Raw genomic sequence first — 23326 nt, 5'->3', positions numbered from 1 at the left:
TTGAGAGGAGATAGTGTTTGTGTGAAGCTGCCAGGCTATTTGAACTGGCTTTTCAGTACAGTTGGTCAGTTGGTTCATAGAACTAGAATGTGATTGAATTTCTATGATTCAGCCTCTAACATCAATATTATGTCATATGTCTGGACTGGATTTGAACTATGCTTTCTAGTATGGAAGACATAGGTCATGAATGTGCTTCAGTGTTAAATCATACAAGTAAACTGATAGCCCAAATAAAACATACCAGTTGTAAAAGAAGACAAATAGTGGTTTTCAAAGGTTTTTATTTTGATATTAAAATCAACAATATAATTGGACAATAGAATCATGGTTACAAGCAAAATTGGGTTGTGGCTAGATTGGAGTACAGCTACGGACCAAAAGTTGCATGTTCGAGTCGCATCGGGGTCAGCTGTAGCATTTTTGCTAACCTTTCCCCTTTTCCTAACCTTAACCTGCTACATTAAATTATCCTAACCTGCTACGTAAAGTCACTTCAGTCCATAGCTGTACTCCACCTAGCCACAACTGTGGTACCAACTCCTGGCTGATACAATTCTGTGAGAAAAAGTATGATGAAAAAAAAACGAAACTAAACTAAAATGAAGGAGAGGCACAATTACACAAGCAGACACATTTTTCCAATCAATCATAACTGAATCCAACCTACATCACATCTGTACATTTACAAGGATCATTATCTGTTCTCCAACTAATTGTGCCTCCAAAAAAAATGGAAACAAAAATAAAAAGAGAAAGAGATCGAAGGACAAAAGTATAAACCCAGCACAACATTTAAACAACATAAATAGAACTGTCAAGATATTATTGAATTTGAACAGGCATACATGTGAACTACAAATATAGACATTTCTAATAGGATCAAGTCACTGTTAGTTTCAGCAGGATACAGATTTGTTTGAGTATCACCCAAGAGATTTATTACAGAGCACTTAGCAATGAAATACAGCCTTCCTACTGTGACAAATATTTTTCACTTGGGGAGTACACACACAGTACTAACTACTTAAAGTTCCCATGCTACATTATCTATTGAAATACCATACAACATCAGAAGCATTACATCAAGGGCATGAATTGTGTAGTTTTAAGAATGGGTGAGATATCTTTTAAAAAAAAAAATTGTCCTCATTGGGAGTTGTATGGATTTCCCAAAAAAATAATTTGGCAAGTTTGGAAGGAAAATGTAAATCATTGCAGTGTGAATATGATGTGTTTATGGTGCTTTGAAAGAGGGTTATATCTGTTTTCTCAATGTCATTGGTAATCACTGAATTGGTCTGCATGTGTACTATGCAGGAACACATATTCCAACACTTCAGTGAAGGGATGAGAGATCTCTGCCCAGCAGCCCTAGTGACCCTTACCGATCTCTATGCCTTTTCCTGAAGCAAAATAATAATAATAATAATAATAATAATAATCCTATCAAAGCTACCAGCCAATCCACTTCAATTACATTTTTAAAAACACGGTCGTCAACCACCATTACTGAGGACAAGGCCTTACTGACACCGACACTGCAGTGGCTACAGCAGGTCTTAAAAGAGAAGTCAGTCACTGTCCAAAGTTCACTGGGAACTGGTCAAGAGTTGCAACACCCCTCAGGCAGCGTTCCAACACAGCAACAGGGCCCGAGTGGCAGCTCTTGAGGAAGTTCAAGTACGTCTTTGAGATTCAGCTCCATGGCTGGCGAATGATCAGCTGTTTGCATTGTTTTGTTTTAAAACACACTCTCCAATTAGTGCCCCCTTCAATCTTAACTGTGTGGTGGCACTTTGGAGCAAACTGGCGAAATCAAGGAACCTGGATTTGTGCAGCAGCCACCACGTCACCATCACCATTGCTTTAAGCGCTATACAGGCCGTGCCACGTTTAAAACGCCGCCTGCTCCTGCGTAATTACTACAGACATCCGAGCTTTGTTTCCTGGAACTCCATGGTTAACAGATCTATGTTGAACAATGCAAACCTCAACATGTGTCATTAAGAGTTACTGTTTCAAACCTTGTTTGTTCATTGAAGAAAGGCTGCTAAAGGCCATCTGCTTGTACATGTGACACTGCTCCGGGTAAAATGAAACTCAGCCGTTTGTGGAACAGTAGAAAATGAGGACCAAAGAGGCACAATTATCTTGATAATTTTTGAGGGGACACAATAGGTTGGTAAGTTGACAGTTTTTGCAAAGCAGATCTACCGGTTCTATAGAAAACTCAACTAAATCAATCACCATTGGTGAATGCTCTGGGTCTGATAAATGTAATTCAGCAAGAACATATAGCTCGCTGCGGTATCATGAATATCTAAAATAATTTCTATAGGTAAACTAGAGGAAATATTTCAAATGAAATATAAAATAAATGGTATGGCAAGTAGGTCTAAGGTCTAAGTAGAAAAGGCAAAAAAAGATTTTAAAAATTCAAACGTGTGCAACAATTGACTGATTTTGAGCACAAATACAAAATAAATAAAAAAAAGTTTACAGAAATAAGGACAACCATACAAACAAGTTCAAATTCCTCTGAATCATGATTGCAGCACACTTTGGATAGTCTCTGTCACCCAATGTTACACTGGACATCTGGAGTATGAACATATCCTTATATTGAATTGAAATCGTTTGAAGGAAGACTACATTCCACTGATGAGAAAACTGTCTGAGGCAAAGCAGCATCAATTTTCATTTGTACATGAGATCCCTGTTAAAACACCAGACAGAGTAAAATGTCAGAATTCTTGGCATAGTGGGCAGAAAGAGAGTAAATCTTGTATCTGTACAAAACATCAAGACTTTGAAGGGAGTAGATCACGTTTGGATTCAATTTTTATTTTTTTTAAGGCACCTGGTTTAGCAGGCATTGTATTAAAATTAATGTTTGACATTTTGTAAAACCAAGTGAGTTGTGGGTATGCTTTTGTTTGTACGATTTTGTTTTCATAAAAACAGTGGGTAAGCAATGGAAAATAGTTTGATCTGAATATGTTCAACATCCAAAACCAAATCTCTCTATGCTTGTTAAGTTCAAATGCCACGTGGACATAGTCCTTGACACCTACAAAATCCTTGAACTCAGGGTGAAGATGCACCCTGTATATCTCAGTACATTTTGACCCAGTAACAAACCTAATCAGATGAGTGAGATTTTCATGCACAATGGTCATTCCCTACGCATATTCTCTGCATTTAATTATCCAACAATATAATACATAAACGGTTATAGTGCACTGAGCATATAACCTTTGAGTATGAGCAGTTCCACAAGCAATATAGGGTGTTGAGCAAGTTATAATACGAAAAGGATGCGTTTGAAATGCTTCTGCAATGCTTAAAACTGGCAATCAGCAGTTGAAACAATAGCAAATCGTCCTCCTCACCACTGTTTCTGGAAAAAAACTGGGGGATGGGGATGTAATAATGGTAACACTAGCGCTACGCGATTAGTGATTTTTTTGAGGTCAGTTCAGTTTGATTATTAACAAATAACATTTTTTTTATTTCATTTTTTACATTAAATGCATTATGAAATAATGACAATATTTTAGAGCTTATTAATGGAAATTCCAAAGCCAAAAATTGTGAACATTCAATTGCTAAAAAAAAATGAAAATATTCCATTGTCTCCATCAAGTCCACATTAGGTATGACATCAAAAGAAAATGACTTTGAAATCAAACATTTCAGATGTGCATATGACTTAGTTTTTATTTGAGGACTTCATTATTTTTCATTGTTTAAAGTCCTATTCTCTGCTCAGGCAGTAGCAGCCAGACAACATTCCCTGTGCTTCCCATACTGTACTGTCTAGTCATCCTTTTTTAGCTAGGCTAGCCTGCCTAGCGTGCTGCCGAGCTGTCTGATGAAATAATTGTACTTGTTTTTCAAATTAGATAAGGCATACTTTCACAAACTGTCTCCATCTCTCTCGTAGTCGTGTTGTGTACATTCCTCTCTCATGTGGCCTGTGTGTATCTAACTTAACAGGTGTAAATTGTATATCTCTCTCGGTCCAAGACGGAAAAAACAGGCGTAATGGATTATGGTCATTGTAGTTAATTACCACGTTCTTGTGCTGAACTAGGTTGAAAGTTTGCTTAATGAAAACTACAACTCCCTTCAGCCAAGTGTCCCACATAGTTCCTGACATGATTTCTCTCGTGAATGATTTATCTCAAGAAAAACAACGAGTTGGGCCACCCCCCAAATAAAACAAACTAAATGGAATTCAAGTAATTGAACTGACGGTCAAGTTGTTTAATAACAAAAAAATACAAAAACGTAGTTTAATCGCTAAGCACCAGTAGGCACTCTCAAATTCAAAGAGCTATGGATGCAAGGACTGACCATGCGTTATATAAAAACGATGGTTAAAACTGTTTTTAGGCTATACAGTGTTCGTTTACATTTACTTTGTTTACAAACATTGGAGTAAAAAAAAAAAAAAGCTTATATTTTGGTTTCCGATGGGTTACGACAGTTGAACTTACCTCATGAGGCATTTTTACAAGCTATATTCTTTAAGAAACAATGGATACGTATCATTAATTTATAAAAGGTAGCAACTGCTGAGTGCCCGCCCCTTTAAGCATTGAAGAAATTATATAGGCAATATACAGCCCATGAAATATCAACTATACAGGTGTTCATACTTTAAGTTCTCAATTTCTATAGATACTATGGGTGTATGGGAAAAGGTATATATATATATATATACATAAATGGCAGAATGCAGGTCCTTTGAATGACAGTTTAAAGCAAAAAAACAAAGCATTCAACTGGTTAGCTAAGATGGAAAGGAACATACTCATCTAGCAATTATTAGACAGGTCTTTCTCCGTTACACACACGTGTGGCTCCTCCATTGTCAGAGGAAATAGCGCCACTCATTCCCCACCTGTCTATCACCACTAGGAACACCTCCATAGGGTTATGGAGACAGGATAAGAGTCTGACTTTATACAATGAAAATGCTCTGCTCAGACACGAGACAGCTGAAAACTAAAGCAACACGCTGTCTTACTCAAAAAAAAACAAGTAAGACATGCATAGTGCACAATTTAAGAACATTGTCATCACATACACTACAAACAACTACATACAAAGCAAGCCAAAATCATATCAGGAATTGAAAGAAAAGAGGACAAACACGCTTGCCGCCTCCTCTCTAGTCTACTGTAGCCATTTGGGAGAATTGGAATAAATTGAGATCGGTCTCTTTCTCATTGTGATCCAGCGGTTTGTTAATGCTACCATTAGACATCTATCCACAAGGTCTAAGACTATAAGGTTAACTCAAATGTGATCAAAGCGTTAATCATTTGTTAAAAAGTATAAAAAGGTCTGTTAAGCATAGGCATATGTAATGTATAATGAACTATCATCTTTTTAATACAATATAATCCATTAATAACCAACCCATACATGAGCAGCAGCACAGTAAAACAGAAGTTGGATCAAAACTAGAAATATAAATTTATTTCCCTTTTGAAAATACAAAAAAAAAAAAAAAAAAAAGTTTGTACGTTTAAATTTCTTAGAGTATAAAGAAAAACTAATCTAGGTAAAATATTTATACTCACAAATCCATTGGCCTTTGTCTATTCTTATCCTGTAGAGAGCATCGCACCATTTGTTTTACATTGAATCTCCATTAAAACGCACACATAGTTATTGAACTGCAGAAATAAAAATCGCAACGTTAATTGGAATACATAAATATATTTTCCTTTGATTTACTATTCTATTACATTTATTTCTATTAGAAGAATGGTAGTTACCCTGATTCGCTGCAGAAGAGACCATAATGGATTCAATTATCAGACGAGACTAGCACATAATTACACAATCTATTATCTGTTTATATGTTTGATGTCAATAGAGCAGAAGGAATAGTTACTGGCTTTGAATGTCAACCACTTCCTTGACTGTTAAAATGCCACAGAGTCTCCTGGTTAGAATGTAAAGTTGCACAGCTTGCGCCCATCATGTTAAATGTGAAAACCTGCGTGGACACACACACCCGATGCTGGAATCAGCCTCACAACACTATGTTCCACTAGCTTCTTACACAACATTAATTCCCCTAGCTCAACCTCACTTGCCATCAGTGATCCCAATGGAGAGGCCATCGTTGATTTGAGCATATCACCAGGTTGAAGGTCTTGATTGTAGACAGTACAATATTGGCCAAGATCGGTTGCCACAGCAAACCACTTTGCAATTGAACCCACTATTGGCCATCTTAATTAAGTGAATGGATGGGTGTTTGAGAAGGCAAAAAGTATCCCGGATTAAATCTCCACTGCAAATTACTTGCCATACAGTACAGTGATATAGTTTTCCTTCTGAGGTACTCACAAAAGGATGTGGGCTGTTGTGAGTACCTCAGTCTCCCCCTCCCCATTAAGTACAAGTTACAAGTACAAATTACTTTTAAAATGATAACAATATAACTCTCTGGCAAATGCCCAGAAGAAGTGTGTCTACACTGTACATCAACCTGAAGAAAAACCCAAAGCAGAATTTGTTTTTCCATAGGAAATCTCTACTGAAGGCAAATGAATTCATGACGTTAAGAGTCATTCAGAACATAGGGGCATTGTAATCAAAGGTTGATTGCCCTCTTAAGACCTCCCCAACACACTGTCCTGGTCAGGTTACAGAAGTCAAGTACTCACTGCAGCATTCAAACAAGGTCGGTTTAGCAGCAAATGGAAGGAAAAATGCTTTTCTTCATACTTGTTTTTTGTTGTTGTTTTTTTGTTGAACAAAAGTGCTTTCTTTTTCATACATGTAATATAGAATATACTATACAAATATAATATTTTAGAAGATAAATCCATTTACAAAATGAAACACTACAAAAACAAACCATGGACGGTATATAGAGAATATTTACCACACTAACAAAGTAAGTAGAATAAGATATCTTATCAAATGTATCATTCTAGTTTCAGAGAGTGTATTTTTTCCTTTTTTTAATTCAATAAAAAATAGTTGGAGTATGGCATGCAGTGCGGAAACCTGCTTTGCAGAACAATAACATTGTTTCTCTACAGCAAACAAAAGGCATGTTCAGATAGCTTCAGTACTGAAATAAGAAAATGTTCACTACATTTTCAATTAAAACATGCCCTTTCTCAGAATAAGGACAGTGTTACGTTCCCACAGAGAGGGTTTTTCAGCTGTGCCGGTTTGATTGAATTCAGCCTCAAGTCTCCTTGTTTTCTTGAAATTAGCAAACCTAGTCTTTCAAATTGACAACATTGACAAGTTACAGCAGCAAAGACAGACGCTAGACCTATCTAAAAGCTGCTCACCTCATTTCGTCTGGGCTGAGATTGTAATACAGGTTAAGACTACAATTGCAAGTATACAATTGAGACTTATCATCCATTCGTTTTCTATCAATCTTCCCCGTGACTCAGCGCAACAGAGGAGCTTTGTGTCAAGAACTGAGGCGGAGGGCACAAAGAAACCAGAATGATATCCATGATATTCAATCGCTTACTTTCAGAACAACCCCTAAAAAACTAGAGCCTCTTCACAAAGATCACAAAAAACAGGAGGAACCCCTCCCAGAGTCTCCATCCAGAAACCCTAACCTATCTCATGCAGAGTCTCCATCCAGAAACCACACCCTATCTCATGCAGAGTCTCCATCCAGACACCCCACCCTATCTCATGCAGAGTCTCCATCCAGAAACCCCACCCTATCTCATGCAGAGTCTCCATCCAGAAACCCCACCCTATCTCATGCAGTCTCCATCCAGAAACCCCACCCTATCTCATGCAGAGTCTCCATCCAGAAACCCCATCCTATCTCATGCAGAGTCTCCATCCAGAAACCCCACCCTATCTCATGCAGAGTCTCCATCCAGAAATGTATTTCTCTGAACATCTCTCAAATGACATACATGCGCACCAACAGAAAAAGGCAAATAGTACAAAAATGTTTTTGTTTTTTCATTCAATTTTTTTTTCTCCAAAGTTTCTCTGAATGTGAGGATAGGCCTTAGAAATGTGTCATGCTTACTAACGTATCAATTTGAAAAAGTGGCAATTCACAATAGATAGACATATGTGTACGCATGAATGGACATTACTATAAATACGCAACACTTAATATGACATATGTGTATTCGTCTCACCTACATAAATTATAGAAGTGATATACCTTTTGGTTATTTGTGACGTTTTGACAAACAGTCAAAATTAAAAATTGTATGTTCTCCTTCTCTTTTCTACTTCGTGCCAAAGCACAATAGAAGTGGAAGTATAACATGTAACTTCTGGAATCTATCAAATGTTTTTAAAGCAACTAATCTACTTGAGAAGCCAACTGACAGGAGCCGTTTAGAAAAAGTTAATGAATGCTTCTTTCAGTACGTAATTGGACCCAAGCCAATTTCACAGTTCAATGAAAATCCCTGACCCTACCACATTTCCTACATTCAATACGGTGTCAGGTAAGCTGTGCAAAACCTTACTTTATCTGGCTAGTCGCCGTTTTCGTTGCATGTGTCTTTGGTACAAAAAGCAATCAAAATATAGTGTGCAAATATTTTTTTTAAATTCTATACGAATATCCTTTTTTTAACCCTCCCATTCTCTGCCCCAAAGTCCAAGTACCGATAACCAAAGTACATTTTTTGTCAGAGCCATCTTATAATACAATGCACAGACTCTGTGGCATATATCTACATGGTCCATGTTCATATGTACATTCAGAATAGCTTGAAAGAGCAGAAATACATAACAAACCTCTTTACCTTTCCTGCACCATGTTCTGCTCTCCCTCAGTGTAAAATGGTCCACTATCCTTCAACCACTTGTGTAATCATCTCACTTTAAATACAAGGCACAATGAACAGTACTGTTATTAAATACAAATATGAACACACCAAACTAAGGAACTTCAAACTATTAGCCCTCTCATCCCTACTTTGCAAGAAGCCAATGGTGCTTTCATTTGAAGACGCTTCAACCAAAGGGTATATAGATCGAGGAAATGGTTGTTATAATCACGTCATCTAGCTTATAGTCAGATGACTAAGAATTTTTCCCATGCAACGGATGGGAATATAGTGGCCTTCTGCTCAAGTCTATTTGAAATATCTTCTCAACTGCAAAAACACAGGATAATGGAATTGAAAAAAAAATCAGGCCAAATCGCAAAACAACATTTCACTGCATTCCTGTGTACCCCCCCCCCCCTAACTTCTACTAATTTTTAGCGCATTATGTCAAAGTAGACTTTCTTAATGTTAGTAGTAATTCAGGTGCTTGTGTGTTTTTGTTGCCTTATAATGTGGTTGGCAGGTTGAGAGTATTGGGTAACATCATCTCCCCCTATGTGAATGCCACGGTGCTAGAATGGGAAAGCAGACAACGGGTATGAAGCGTTCCCTATACCTCCACAACAGTAGACACTATGGAATACCCAGAGGCTGTTTTAAGTTGTTTGTTTTTTTCATCCGAGAAGCACAGTTCAGTAAAGGTGACAAGGACATGGGATTGACAAGTTACTATTTACGTTTCAATAGCAAATATCTCGTGCCATCCCGTCGTCTCGCTCTAATTATAACGGCATCCTGTGTTGCCTTTCCCACCCAGGTACGCAGGCATGAAACGGGTCGTTTGAACGCTACAGGAAATGGCTACAGCTAGAACTGATAATCATCTTTTTTTCTTCCAATATAAACATTTCGGGAGGTATTTTTCATATATTGGCTTTGAATTCGCAAACACTGCGGCCCTAAAGACACTAGCCACGTGCACTAGCCATGTGTACAAATGGCGAGTAACAGACTACTAGTGCAGAGATAGATACTAAGTTTCATTTCAGCGCATGCTCACAGTGTGAAGACACACATACATTTGGAGCGTGGTATGTATGTCTTCCCACAGGGCATGGTGATGCGATTCCTGGATGGAATGGTCATGCAGAGGGTGAGCCGTTACAGTGTGGGACAAGAATGGCGCGGATGGCTTTGAGTATGCCATCACCAGACCTCTACATGGTCCATCTACACTCTAGACGTGGGTACACGCAGCCCGACCAGTCCTCCAGTGGGATCCCCCTTGCCAGTGTTCTCTAGGATCTGATTAACAAAGTCAGACGTCTGCCCGGCAACTGGTGACTTCACTGTAGAAAAAAAAATAAAAGGACATGTTTTTTTTTAAACAACAGCCATTGTTTAAACTGTGTTTGGGCTCAAAACTATATTTCTGTTGCTACTTACGAAAAACACATCATCATCTTACCAAGGGTCTCTTGGATGAGTTTGTCCAGAGTTTCAGCCATGCTAGTTCCCTTGTCGTCGCAGATATCCTGCACTCTGTTCACTATTTCTTCCTTTATGGTGTTGATGACAAACAGAAGCCGATCTGGAACAAACAATAAAACAAGGGCAATGTACATTTTTTTTTTTTTTTAGAGAGAAAGAGATTGGCAATAAAGCTATTTACAAACACAAAACATAATAAACTTCCTTCCCTAAATCACACATTATACAGAAGGACAATTGACAGTCTACCAATCGCACAATGTAGTAAATGGAAATCAAGAGGGAATTTTCAACATAAGTGATCAACATACCGTATTCTGTGCCCAGACCCCACAGCTTGACTTTGTTGGCCTCATACTGAGCTTTCTTCTTCAGTCGACAGGCCCTGAACAGAGAGACAAACAGCTTGTGTAAAGGTATACATATAACAAGAACACCCCTTATGTAGTGACATTAGTAGTAGTAGTGACATTAGTAGTAATAGTAGCAGTGACATTAGTAGTAGTAGTGACATTAGTAGTAATAGTATCAGTAGTAGTGACATTAGTAGTAATAGTATCAGTAGTAGTGACATTAGTAGTAATAGTATCAGTAGTAGTGACATTAGTAGTAATAGTAGCAGTAGTAGTATTAGTAGTAGTGATAGTACTAGCAGTGTTAGCATTAGCAGTGATAGTACTAGCAGTGTTAGCATTAGCAGTGATAGCATTAGCAGTGATAGTACTAGCAGCGTTAGCACTAGTAGCAGCAGCAATAGTAGTACGAATAGTAGTAGTGATAGCAATAGTAGTAGTGATAGCAATAGTAGTAGTGATAGCAGTACTAGTAGTACTAGTAGTGATAGCAGTACTAGTAGTACTAGTAGTGATAGCAGTACTAATAGTAGTAGTGATAGCAGTACTAGTAGTACTAGTAGTGATAGCAGTACTAGTAGTACTAGTAGTGATAGCAGTACTAGTACTAGTAGTGATAGCAGTACTAGTACTAGTAGTGATAGCAGTACTAGTACTAGTAGTGATAGCAGTACTAGTACTAGTAGTGATAGCAGTACTAGTAGTAGTAGTGATAGCAGTACTAGTAGTAGTAGTGATAGCAGTACTAGTAGTAGTAGTGATAGCAGTACTAGTAGTAGTGATAGCAGTACTAGTAGTAGTAGTAGTAGTGATAGCAGTACTAGTAGTAGTAGTAGTAGTAGTGATAGCAGTACTAGTAGTAGTGATAGCAGTACTAGTAGTAGTAGTAGTGATAGCAGTAGTAGTAGTAGTGATAGCAGTAGTAGTAGTGATAGCAGTACTAGTAGTAGTGATATTAGTACTAGTAGTAATAGTAGTGATAGTAGTACTAATAGTAGTAGTAGTGATAGTAGTACTAATAGTAGTAGTGACAGTACTAGTAGTAGTAGTAGTAGTAGTAGTGATAGTAGTACTAATAGTAGTAGTAGTGATAGTAGTACTAATAGTAGTAGTGACAGTACTAGTAGTAGTAGTAGTAGTAGTGATAGTAGTAGTAGTAGTAGCAGTGATAATAGTAGTAGTAGTAGTAGTAGCGTGTATCAAAGTTAACTGTAACAAAGCAGAAAGAGAAGGTTCTGGGGAACAAGAGTTGAACAGGGTTTCAAGGTGAGTATCCAGTACCTGGATGCCAGTTTGTTCTTCTCCTTGCGGGAGCGTGGGCGGGCTGTGAGGGGCAGCTCGCTGACCGGGGTCAGATCACTGATCACTTTGTTGAGCTTACGCAGCTCGTTCCCGATCTGCAGCAGCTTGCGAGGGTTAGGGGTCAAGTCCTCCACATCTGTCCGCCGAGACTTCTTCAGAGTGTACTTCCCTGTTCACACAGCCAATCACCGAGCCAGTTAACCACTGAGACATGTCCCTTAGTCAGCAGGGACAGTCAGACACATTTGTATCTCAAATGGATTCATTAAAAAACCCAAAATGTACACTATAAATAATGGAACAACAATGTTACATTTGTAACCTACATACATTATCAGGGTAGAATGTACTGTATGATGTGATCTACTGTAATCGATGAACTATGAAGAGTGTGGCTTCCATCGAGTGCATGTGTAAATGCGGGAATTCATACTTCTTCACATGATTGTAGTGCAATAGATATTTTGTGGTGTGTGCTTGTGGTGTGTGCTTGTACATGTCACCACTTACCAGATGTGTGTGTTTATGATAAAGTGTGTCTCACCGTGGTGTGGGCCATTCCTCTGGTACATGTTGCTAGGCAGGGTCTCCCTGTCCCACTCAGAGGGCTTGAGCAAGCATTCCTGCTTGGAGGGGGTGAGCTGCTCGCTGTACTCCCAGAAGTAGCGGCGCTTGCCCCTCTTCCTGGAGATCCCTGCCGTCAGCCCCTTCACGTCCTCCACCGCGTCATTGTCACATCCTGATCACAACAGGAAGGAAGGGAGGGAGGGAGGGGGAGAGCGAGACACAATTGAGAGAAAGAAGGACCAGAGAGAAAATATTAGTAAGGGAGATAAGGGTGAGGGTAGAGAGATGAAGACGGAGAGAGATGAAGACGGAGAGAGATGAAGACGGAGAGAGATGAAGACGGAGAGAGATGAAGACGGAGAGAGATGAAGACGGAGAGAGATGAAGACGGAGAGAGATGAAGACGGAGAGAGCGAGGATGAGAAAATGGCAGAGGGTCAGTCGATCAGAGAGCCTTCCACGTATAAAACAGCTTAAATAAACCCTTGATTATACTGTTCCATCTCAGAGCACGGCCAGGGTCACACTAACACCCACCCAAAGCAGAAACATGACCCCATTCTCAAGATCCATTTATAATCCTGACTCACTGGACCACAATGGGCCAGGCCAGGGACTCCCAACAGGGAATAAGTTCACCAATCACATATTTCCTTTCTGTGGGACTCTGCAGCTACAAAGATATTCCCATCCAGAACTCTAAGGGATCATTACTATTACAGGGAGCTGACATTTGTAATAAACTGCCGGTCTGAAGAGAGCACCTGCAGCAACTCCAACCTCACTTCACATGGAAAAACAAAATGGTTGCTATAAAGGTACATGCTTGGGCTCGGGGCCAATGTGAGTCTCAAAAAAGGTGAATGTCTACCTGATATATGGCTACCTGGCTCGGAGAAGGCGTCGCTCATGTCATCATCTTTATCCCCCTCATAATCATCGTCCTCCTCATCTTCCTCATCATCATTCTCAGAGAGCTCATGCTCGCTGCCAAAACCCTCATCATGATCTTCATCGAGATCTTCATCCAGCTCCACCCCCTCAGCATCCTCTTCGTCCTCCCCCACCTCCTCCTCTTCCTCCTCCTCCTCTTCAACCTCTTCCTCCTCCTCCTCAGTGAGGGCTTTCCCGGCCAGCCTGGCTCGGGTTAGGAACAGGGAGTAGTTGTGCTCCTCCTCCTTCTTCTTGTCAGAGACTGGGTCAGTCCCACTGGCAGTCACCAGGGTCTCGCTGGCCCCAGCCCCAGCTACAGGGTAGTGGAGCATAGGGGGCACAGCGCCAGACGTGCCCACTGAGGCGGGTGGCATCTCCCGGCGAGGCAGCTCTACCGTCTTCTCATAGGCCAGGGTGCTGGCGGAGGCAGAGGCGGAGGCTGCAGTAGCAGGAGCAGCCACAGGGGCAGCACAGCCAGATGTGGTGGCCAGCTCTGGGGGCTTGCTGCTGTATGTGAAGTGGTTTTCAGCCTCAACCTGATGGGAGGCCATGGGCATGTCGACTAGGGGCCGGTGGGGCATGCTGATGCGAACCTTTGCCTTGCGCACGTAGTCATTGCAGTGGTAGCCCAGGGTGGCCATCTTGCTGGTTCCCTGGGCCTTGGACATTGTCTCTGTGCTGGAGGGGACAGGCCAGGTGGCCTTCTGGGAACCCTTGGCAAAGTCGCCCAGGGGGTTCTTGACCAGGTTGGAGCAGGAGGAGGAGGGGCCCGGGCGGGCGGCTGTCTTCTTGCTCAGGGAGAGTGGGTGGAGGGAGGTGTGCTGCTTCTGGCCCCCTATCAGCAGATCAGGGTGGTAGAGTGTGTCACACACAGGGGGCTGCGAGTCCTCGCTGTTGAGCTGAGCCAAGGTGGGGGTCCGGGCAATCACCTCCTCATCTTGGTAAGGGCTGGAGAAGTCATCCAGGCCTGCCTCCTTGGTGCCCCAGATGTCACAGCTGGTGAAACGGGTGTACTTGGTCAGGTCCTCCCAGTACGTATCCCACTGCTCAAAGTTCGAGCTGTAGGCCGGGTCGCTGTCCACCAGCTCCATGAGGTGCTCCCCACACTCCATCTCCTTGCAGTCCCCCACCGTGAAGTGATCAACTCTAGGACTTAGGCAAGCAGTCATTTCTCTGTCCTGGGGAGGAAAAGAAAGTACAGAGATGAAAATAGTGCATAGAATTTACATTATTTCCTGTGATAAGTATGCAACCATCTTCAATCAACAATATTCTGTGTAAATAAAGGTTTTTTATTTTATAATTTTTTAATTGTATTGACATGACGTGTTGTGTTCTCTACTACACCACCTGTCCTGTCTCTCTGTGTGTATTTATTATGGATCCCCATTAGCTGTTGCCAAGACAGCAGCTACTCTTCCTGGGGTCCAAACACATTAAGACACTTACATAACACATAAAAACAAAAGATAAACAGTACATCAGATAACATTACTACAATACAAAATGTATAATACCACCATACAACAATATTACAATGTACGTGTGCATTGGTGTGTGTAAGTATGTGGGTGTCTGTACCGGTGTGTGTGTGTGTGTGTGTGTGTGTGTGTCTCTTCACAGTCCCCGCTGTTCCATAAGGTGTATTTTCATCTCATTCTACTGTTTGCTTCAGTTACCTGATGTGGAATTCCATGTAGTCAAGTATTTTAAAAACATTTCACTACACCTGCAATAACTTCAGCTTAATATGTGTATGCAACAAATAAAATTTGATTTCTATGTAGTACTGTGCGCCTCCCATAGTATGTTCTGGACTTGGGGGATTGTGAAGAGAACTCTGGTGGTATGTCTTGTGCTAGCAGTTTAAACAGACAGCTCGGTGCATTCAGCTTGTCAACATTTCTTACAAAAACAAGTAGTGATGAAGTCAATCTCTCCTCCACTTTGAGCCATGAGAGATTGACATGCATATTATTAATGTTAGCTCCCGGTGTACATTAAGGGCCAGCCGTGCTGCCATGTTCTGAGCCAATTGTAATTTTCCTAAGTCCCTCTTTGTGGCACCTGACCACACAACTGTACAGTAGTCTAGGTGAGACAAAACTCAGGCCTGTAGGTCATGCCTTGTTGATAGTGTTGTAAAGAAGGCAGAGTAGCGCTTTATTATGGACAGACTTCTCTCTATTTTAGCTACTGTTGTATCAATGTGTTTTGACCATGACCGTTTACAATCCAGGGTTACTCCTAGCAGTTGAGTCACCTCAACTAGCTCAATTTCCACATTATTATAAGATTTTGTTGGGGTTTAGGGTTCAGTGAATGATTTGTCCCAAATACAATGCTTTTAAATGAAATATTTAGGACTAACATTTCTTGCCACCCATTCTGAAAATAACTACATCTCTTTGTTAGGTGTTGAAGTAATTTCAGTCGCTGTAGTAGCTGACACTGGCTTTACTCAAAGTCGTTAGTAAAGATTGAAAATAGTAAGGGGCCTTGACAGCTGCCCTGGGGAATTCCTACTTCAACCTGGATTATGTTTGAGGCTTCCATTAAAGAACATCCCTCTGTGTTCTGTTAGGTAACTCTTTATCCACAATATAGCAGTCATTTCTGTAAGTGCTGTGTCCTCCCCTATAAGGGTGCTAAAAGTCTGTTGTCAATTTGTTTACTGTATAATAGCATTGTATCTGGTCAAACACCATTTTTTCCAAAAGTTTACTAAGAGTTGGTAACAGACTCATTGGTCGGCTATTTGAGCCAGTAAAGGGGACAGCGGAATTCTTGGGTAGCGGAATGACTTTTGCTTGTCATTGTTGATAGACAACAATAATTTTTTCACCTCTTCCACACTCACTTTACGGAACTCAAAATGACAATGCTCGTCTCTAATAATTTGGTCATTTATACTTGGATGTGTAGGTTCGGCGTACGTTGCTGGCATGTCATGCCTAAATTTGCTAAACTTGCCAATGAAAAAGTAGTTGGCAATATCAGTGGGTTTTGTATGAATGAGCCATCTGATTCAATGAATGATGGAGCTGAGTTTGCCTTTTTGCCCAAAATGTCATTTAAGGTGCGCCAAAGCTTTTTACTATCATTCTTTCTATCATCTGTAAGCTGTGATCCTGCCCGGAGGCTCCTCTGCACGGAGAACACTTACCAGTTCGTACATGAAGTCTGGGTCTGTGTTACTCGCCAACAGGTCCGTGCTGGTCAGCGCCTGATCAGCAAAAGTATAATTTTGAAAGAAATCCCCAAAGGGAAGATCCATTCCACTGATGCCGGGCTAAGGGGAAATAAACATTCCAAACTATTCAACCTGTTGCAATTCCTGTTGTCCTGTTATAATACTCTGAAGAACATATTTAAATACCGCTTTTCCATTTCAGAGTGAACAGAGATAATTATACTGAACAAAAATAAAAATGCAACATGTAAAAGTGTTGGTCCCATGTTTCATGAGCTGAAATAAAACATCCCAAAAATGCTCCACATGCACAAAAAGCGTATTTCTGTGCACAAATTGGTTTAGTGAGTGAGCATTTCTCATTTGCCAGGTTAATCCATCTACCTGACAAGTGTGGCATATCAACCATGTGCTGGGGACAATAAAAGGCCACGCTAAAACGTGCAGCTTGGTCACACAACACAATGCCACAGATGTATCAAGTTGAGGGAGAGTTTTTTTTAAAAAAATTTTTATTTTTTATTTGTCAAAAATTTTTTTTTACCTTTATTTAACCAGGCAAGTCAGTTAAGAACAAATTCTTATTTTCAATGACGGCCTAGGAACAGTGGGTTAACTGCCTGTTCAGGGGCAGAACGACAGATTTGTACCTTGTCAGCTCGGGGGTTTGAACTTGCAACCTTCCGGTTACTAGTCCAACCCTGGGGCGGCAGGGTAGCCTAGTGGTTAGTGCCATTGGCATGCTAACTGCAGGAATGTCCACCAGAGCTGTTGCCAGGGAATTTAATGTTACATTTCCCTACCATAAAGCCGCCTCCAACGTCATTTTAGAGAATTTGGCAGTATGTCAAACCGGCATCACAACCGCAGACTGTTGCCAGGGAACTGAATGTTAATTGAATGTTTACCACAATAGGCAGGACCTCTACATCTGGCTTCTTCACCTGAAGGATCGTCTGAGAAGGGAGGGTGGGGTTGCTGAGGAGCATTCCTGTATGTAATAAAGCCCTTTTGTGGGGGCAAACTAATTCTGATTGGCTGGGCCTGGCTGCCAAGTGGGTGGGCATATGCCCTCCCATGGCTGCAAACCTATGCCCTCCCATGGCTGCGACCCTGTCATGTGAAATCCATAGATTAGGGCCACATTTATTTATTTCAATTGACTGATTTCCTTATATGAACTGTAACTCAGTTAAATCTTTGAAATTGTTCCATGTTGCATTTATATTTTTGTTCAGTATAGTTGTAGTTTAAAGAAGCTACCTGTTTTAAACTAAGGTCATGAGGCAATTACAATATAAGTTACATTCTGTAAGAATCAAATGGGTATATATATAAAATGAACTTAAAAGTACATTTTAATTAATTAATTATTTAAAATTTGAATTAATGGATGCACCAATTGCAGATTGCCCCTTTAACATTTAGTTAAGCATGGAGAGTAACAGTGAACAAACAACATTTGTGGGGTTGGGACAGCCTGGATAAAAAGGGGGATGTTCCCATGGACGTGGGAAATCGCCATAGGCTGTCTGTTCACTGACAGCTGTATCAAATACTTTTTTTAGCTATATCATCAACATTGTAATTGCAGGGCAACTAGACTGAGGTCTGTCAGTTTTAAGCTACAGACTGTCCATTAACTGTCCAGCAACCTAGTTGTTTTCACTTCAGAAGTTGGTCAATTGCAAGACTATAGAGAGACAACTGGCTAAAGCTGGACCACGTCTAAAGAACCCTAACCCTTCCGTTACCTGAGGCATCGCCGAGCACCGATCTCTGTTCCTTATTGTGAATGTTTCCTCCACCTCGTGTCCCAGTCGTCTTCGGATGATGTCAACCGACAGTAGAAAAATCTATGAGTTAAGTAACAAAAAGAGTCTTCTTTATTGTGGAAAACTCTGTGAACTCATGGAAGTCTAGTTCTCGTCTGATGCCTGGCGTCTGGAGAGAGATGAGAACACAGGGGGCAATGGAAGGGTTCAATTAGTAAGATATTACATATGTTTGCACATTTTCCCACTTCCCCGCCTACACTCCTATACGCCAAAAACACATAATACTGTCACTTAGCCTGCAAGCTGAGATTCTGTGCAGATCGTCAAACACGGCTTCGGAGAGCGACTGTCAAGACCGGCTGTTCATTTAAATCAGAACACATAGCCTACTTCTATCAACTCTAGTGTGATATATCTTAACTCATGACTGTGTTGGTTACACTCAGTGCAAGACTGGGGGGGGGGGGCTTCCATGTTTGTAAAAGAGACAGTCGAAGCCGAGCAAAGTTGCAGACATTGTCCGATTGCAGCATTTCAGATCCAGAAAATACACTGGGAGCCCTCCCTGCAGACGGCAGATTAGTTTGATGCGAGACAGAATGAGCATTGAATAAACACTGTGTCTAGGCTATTTTTAAAACGACTCTAGCTAGCTACCATTCCCCGCTGCCAACGAAGAGTCACACAGAGAGGGAGCAGAGTCACTGGACCCCGTTTGCATAACAAATCATGAGAAATATGCTGGGGAGGGAGGGCACTGTGCTGGCCAGCTGTGACACAGAGCAAAACAACCCAGCTCCTCTAGTGGTGGATGACATTTTCCACCTGGTTTGCCAACTCAGTCAAATGAGCTTCTTATCACCCCTGTCTGCTTTTCACACAGCAGCTTTTGCCCGCAGAGGAAAAACACCAACAGAAAAACACCACCTCCTCTTCTCTCTGCCTGCCACAGCATCACACAGAGACACACAGACACGGCAGCAGAGCCTGCAAAGTAGAGCAGTAGCACTGGCTGAAACTAGTTACGCATACCTAGTCAGTATGTTACTGGTTACGCATAGCTAGTCAGTATGTTACTGGTTACGCATACCTAGTCAGTATGTTACTGGTTACGCATACCTAGTCAGTATGTTACTGGTTACGCATACCTAGTCAGTATGTTACTGGTTACGCATACCTAGTCAGTATGTTACTGGTTACGCATACCTAGTCAGTATGTTACTGGTTACGCATACCTAGTCAGTATGTTACTGGTTACGCATACCTAGTCAGTATGTTACTGGTTACGCATACCTAGTCAGTATGTTACTGGTTACGCATACCTAGTCAGTATGTTACTGGTTACGCATACCTAGTCAGTATGTTACTGGTTACGCATACCTAGTCAGTATGTTACTGGTTACGCATGCCTAGTCAGTATGTTACTGGTTACGCATACCTAGTCAGTATGTTACTGGTTATGCATACCTAGTCAGTATGTTACTGGTTACGCATACCTAGTCAGTATGTTACTGGTTACGCATACCTAGTCAGTATGTTACTGGTTACGCATACCTAGTCAGTATGTTACTGGTTACGCATACCTAGTCAGTATGTTACTGGTTACGCACAGCTAGTCAGTATGTTATTGGTTACACATACCTAGTCAGTATGTTACTGGTTACACATACCTAGTCAGTATGTTACTGGTTACACATACCTAGTCAGTATGTTACTGGTTACGCATACCTAGTCAGTATGTTACTGGTTACGCATACCTAGTCAGTATGTTACTGGTTACGCATACCTAGTCAGTATGTTACTGGTTACGCATACCTAGTCAGTATGTTACTGGTTACGCATACCTAGTCAGTATGTTACTGGTTACACATACCTAGTCAGTATGTTACTGGTTACACATACCTAGTCAGTATGTTACTGGTTACACATACCTAGTCAGTATGTTACTGGTTACGCATACCTAGTCAGTATGTTACTGGTTACGCATACCTAGTCAGTATGTTACTGGTTACGCATACCTAGTCAGTATGTTACTGGTTACGCATACCTAGTCAGTATGTTACTGGTTACGCATACCTAGTCAGTATGTTACTGGTTACGCATACCTAGTCATTATGTTACTGGTTACGCATACCTAGTCAGTATGTTACTGGTTACGCATACCTAGTCAGTATGTTACTGGTTACGCACAGCTAGTCAGTATGTTACTGGTTACACATACCTAGTCAGTATGTTACTGGTTACGCATACCTAGTCATTATGTTACTGGTTACGCATACCTAGTCAGTATGTTACTGGTTACGCATACCTAGTCAGTATGTTACTGGTTACGCATACCTAGTCAGTATGTTACTGGTTACGCATACCTAGTCAGTATGTTACTGGTTACGCATACCTAGTCAGTATGTTACTGGTTACACATACCTAGTCAGTATGTTACTGGTTACACATACCTAGTCAGTATGTTACTGGTTACACATACCTAGTCAGTATGTTACTGGTTACACATACCTAGTCAGTATGTTACTGGTTACGCATACCTAGTCAGTATGTTACTGGTTACGCATACCTAGTCAGTATGTTACTGGTTACGCATACCTAGTCAGTATGTTACTGGTTACGCATACCTAGTCAGTATGTTACTGGTTACGCATACCTAGTCAGTATGTTACTGGTTACGCATACCTAGTCATTATGTTACTGGTTACGCATACCTAGTCAGTATGTTACTGGTTACGCATACCTAGTCAGTATGTTACTGGTTACGCACAGCTAGTCAGTATGTTACTGGTTACACATACCTAGTCAGTATGTTACTGGTTACGCATACCTAGTCATTATGTTACTGGTTACGCATACCTAGTCAGTATGTTACTGGTTACGCATACCTAGTCAGTATGTTACTGGTTACGCACAGCTAGTCAGTATGTTACTGGTTACACATACCTAGTCAGTATGTTACTGGTTACGCATACCTAGTCAGTATGTTACTGGTTACACATACCTAGTCAGTATGTTACTGGTTACGCATACCTAGTCAGTATGTTACTGGTTACGCATACCTAGTCAGTATGTTACTGGTTACGCATACCTAGTCAGTATGTTACTGGTTACACATACTTAGTCATTATGTTACTGGTTACGCATACCTAGTCAGTATGTTACTGGTTACGCACAGCTAGTCATTATGTTACTGGTTACGCATACCTAGTCAGTATGTTACTGGTTACGCATACCTAGTCAGTATGTTACTGGTTACGCATACCTAGTCAGTATGTTACTGGTTACGCATACCTAGTCAGTATGCAAAGGAAAAGTAATTGTGCTGCGAGTACAGTCCTGGTCCTGAAAATACACCACACCTGTTAGAGCCACTCAGATGAGGGCGATTGTGTTTTGGGAGGCACTGTGGGGAAGCCCTTGCTGCAATGTGCTGATGCCATGCGAAACTGCCTGCCAGCCTGGCTACTGCACTCTGCCATTTTAATATCCTTGTCCTCTCTACACAGAAACATCCCCCTGGACATTGAAAACACACTGCGTGATGCCTTACTGCAACAGTTTCTAAAATGCACGCTACAGAGTAGGCCTCTCTTACGCTTACGATTGACCACTCACTTCCTAGTCAGATTTCTCTGATGATAGGTTTCTGTTGACGGCAGAATATAGAGATGAAAGGAAGGCCGAAATAATTGCAGATTTCAGACATAAACAACTGTGCGCCCCACACCTGATATTGACAGCACTGTAGTCAATCTAGATTAGGGCAGGCTACATGTTTTAGCCTTGTTGGCGCAAGATTTTGAAATAGGAGATCACGACTAAAGCATTATGGGCTCTTCAGTATGCTATGCAGACAGGTCAAGTTAGTTTACCATGGGCACTGACATATGGGTCACAATCAATTATTTATATATACACTAGATGACAGACAGGGAGCACTGTTCTGAAGCCACCGCTGATCCATTTTACTACTCCCCCCCCCCCCCCCCCCCACCGCTGATCCATTTTACTACTCCCCCCCCCCCCCCCCCCCACCGCTGATCCATTTTACTACTACCCCCCCAACCGCTGATCCCCCCCCCCACCGCTGATCCATTTTACTACTCCCCCCCCCCCACCGCTGATCCATTTTACTACTACCCCCCCCCACCGCTGATCCATTTTACTACTCCCCCCCCCCCACCGCTGATCCATTTTACTACTCCCCCCCCCCCACCGCTGATCCATTTTACTACTCCCCCCCCCCCACCGCTGATCCATTTTACTACTCCCCCCCCCCCCACCGCTGATCCATTTTACTACTCCCCCCCCCCCCCACCGCTGATCCATTTTACTACTCCTCCCCCCCCCACCGCTGATCCATTTTACTACTCCTCCTCCCCCCACCGCTGATCCATTTTACTACTCCTCCCCCCCCCACTGCTGATCCATTTTACTACTCCTCCCCCCCCCACCGCTGATCCATTTTACTACTCCTCCCCCCCCACCGCTGATCCATTTTACTACTCCTCCCCCCCCACCGCTGATCCATTTTACTACTCCTCCCCCCCACCGCTGATCCATTTTACTACTCCTCCCCCCCCACCGCTGATCCATTTTACTACTCCTCCCCCCCCACCGCTGATCCATTTTACTACTCCTCCCCCCCACTGCTGATCCATTTTACTACTCCTCCCCCCCCCACCGCTGATCCATTTTACTACTCCTCCCCCCCCACCGCTGATCCATTTTACTACTCCTCCCCCCGCACCGCTGATCCATTTTACTACTCCCCCCCCCCCACCGCTGATCCATTTTACTACTCCTCCCCCCGCACCGCTGATCCATTTTACTACTCCTCCCCCCCCACCGCTGATCCATTTTACTACTCCTCCCCCCCCCACCGCTGAT

General features: G+C 41.7%; 1 protein-coding gene across 5 annotated transcripts in view; it reads right to left on the bottom strand.

Moving 5' to 3' along the window:
- Nucleotides 1-267: 267 nt before the first annotated feature.
- Nucleotides 268-23326, bottom strand: part of crebrf (creb3 regulatory factor) — a 28433-nt gene continuing 5374 nt past the window's right edge. The window contains exons 2-9 of one of the 5 annotated variants that reach the window (XM_021617442.2): nt 18410-18511; nt 16629-16754; nt 13416-14640; nt 12507-12701; nt 11942-12131; nt 10619-10692; nt 10285-10407; nt 268-10165 (exon numbers count right to left, since the gene is read on the bottom strand). In XM_021617442.2, coding sequence (XP_021473117.2) covers nt 10047-10165; nt 10285-10407; nt 10619-10692; nt 11942-12131; nt 12507-12701; nt 13416-14640; nt 16629-16754; nt 18410-18511 — 2154 coding nt within the window. In that variant the 3' untranslated portion in view covers nt 268-10046. Of the gene's footprint in view, nt 10166-10284; nt 10408-10618; nt 10693-11941; nt 12132-12506; nt 12702-13400; nt 14641-16628; nt 16755-18409; nt 18600-23326 lie in introns of all 5 variants that reach the window. The other 4 variants (XM_021617441.2, XM_021617443.2, XM_021617444.2 and 1 more) reach the window with 4 other exon arrangements.

This window comes from Oncorhynchus mykiss, chromosome 10 (genome assembly GCF_013265735.2).
Source record: "Oncorhynchus mykiss isolate Arlee chromosome 10, USDA_OmykA_1.1, whole genome shotgun sequence".
In the NCBI taxonomy this organism is placed as follows: domain Eukaryota; kingdom Metazoa; phylum Chordata; class Actinopteri; order Salmoniformes; family Salmonidae; genus Oncorhynchus; species Oncorhynchus mykiss.
Note: the sequence above shows the minus strand (reverse complement) of the source record. Positions and strands in the feature narration are given on the sequence as shown.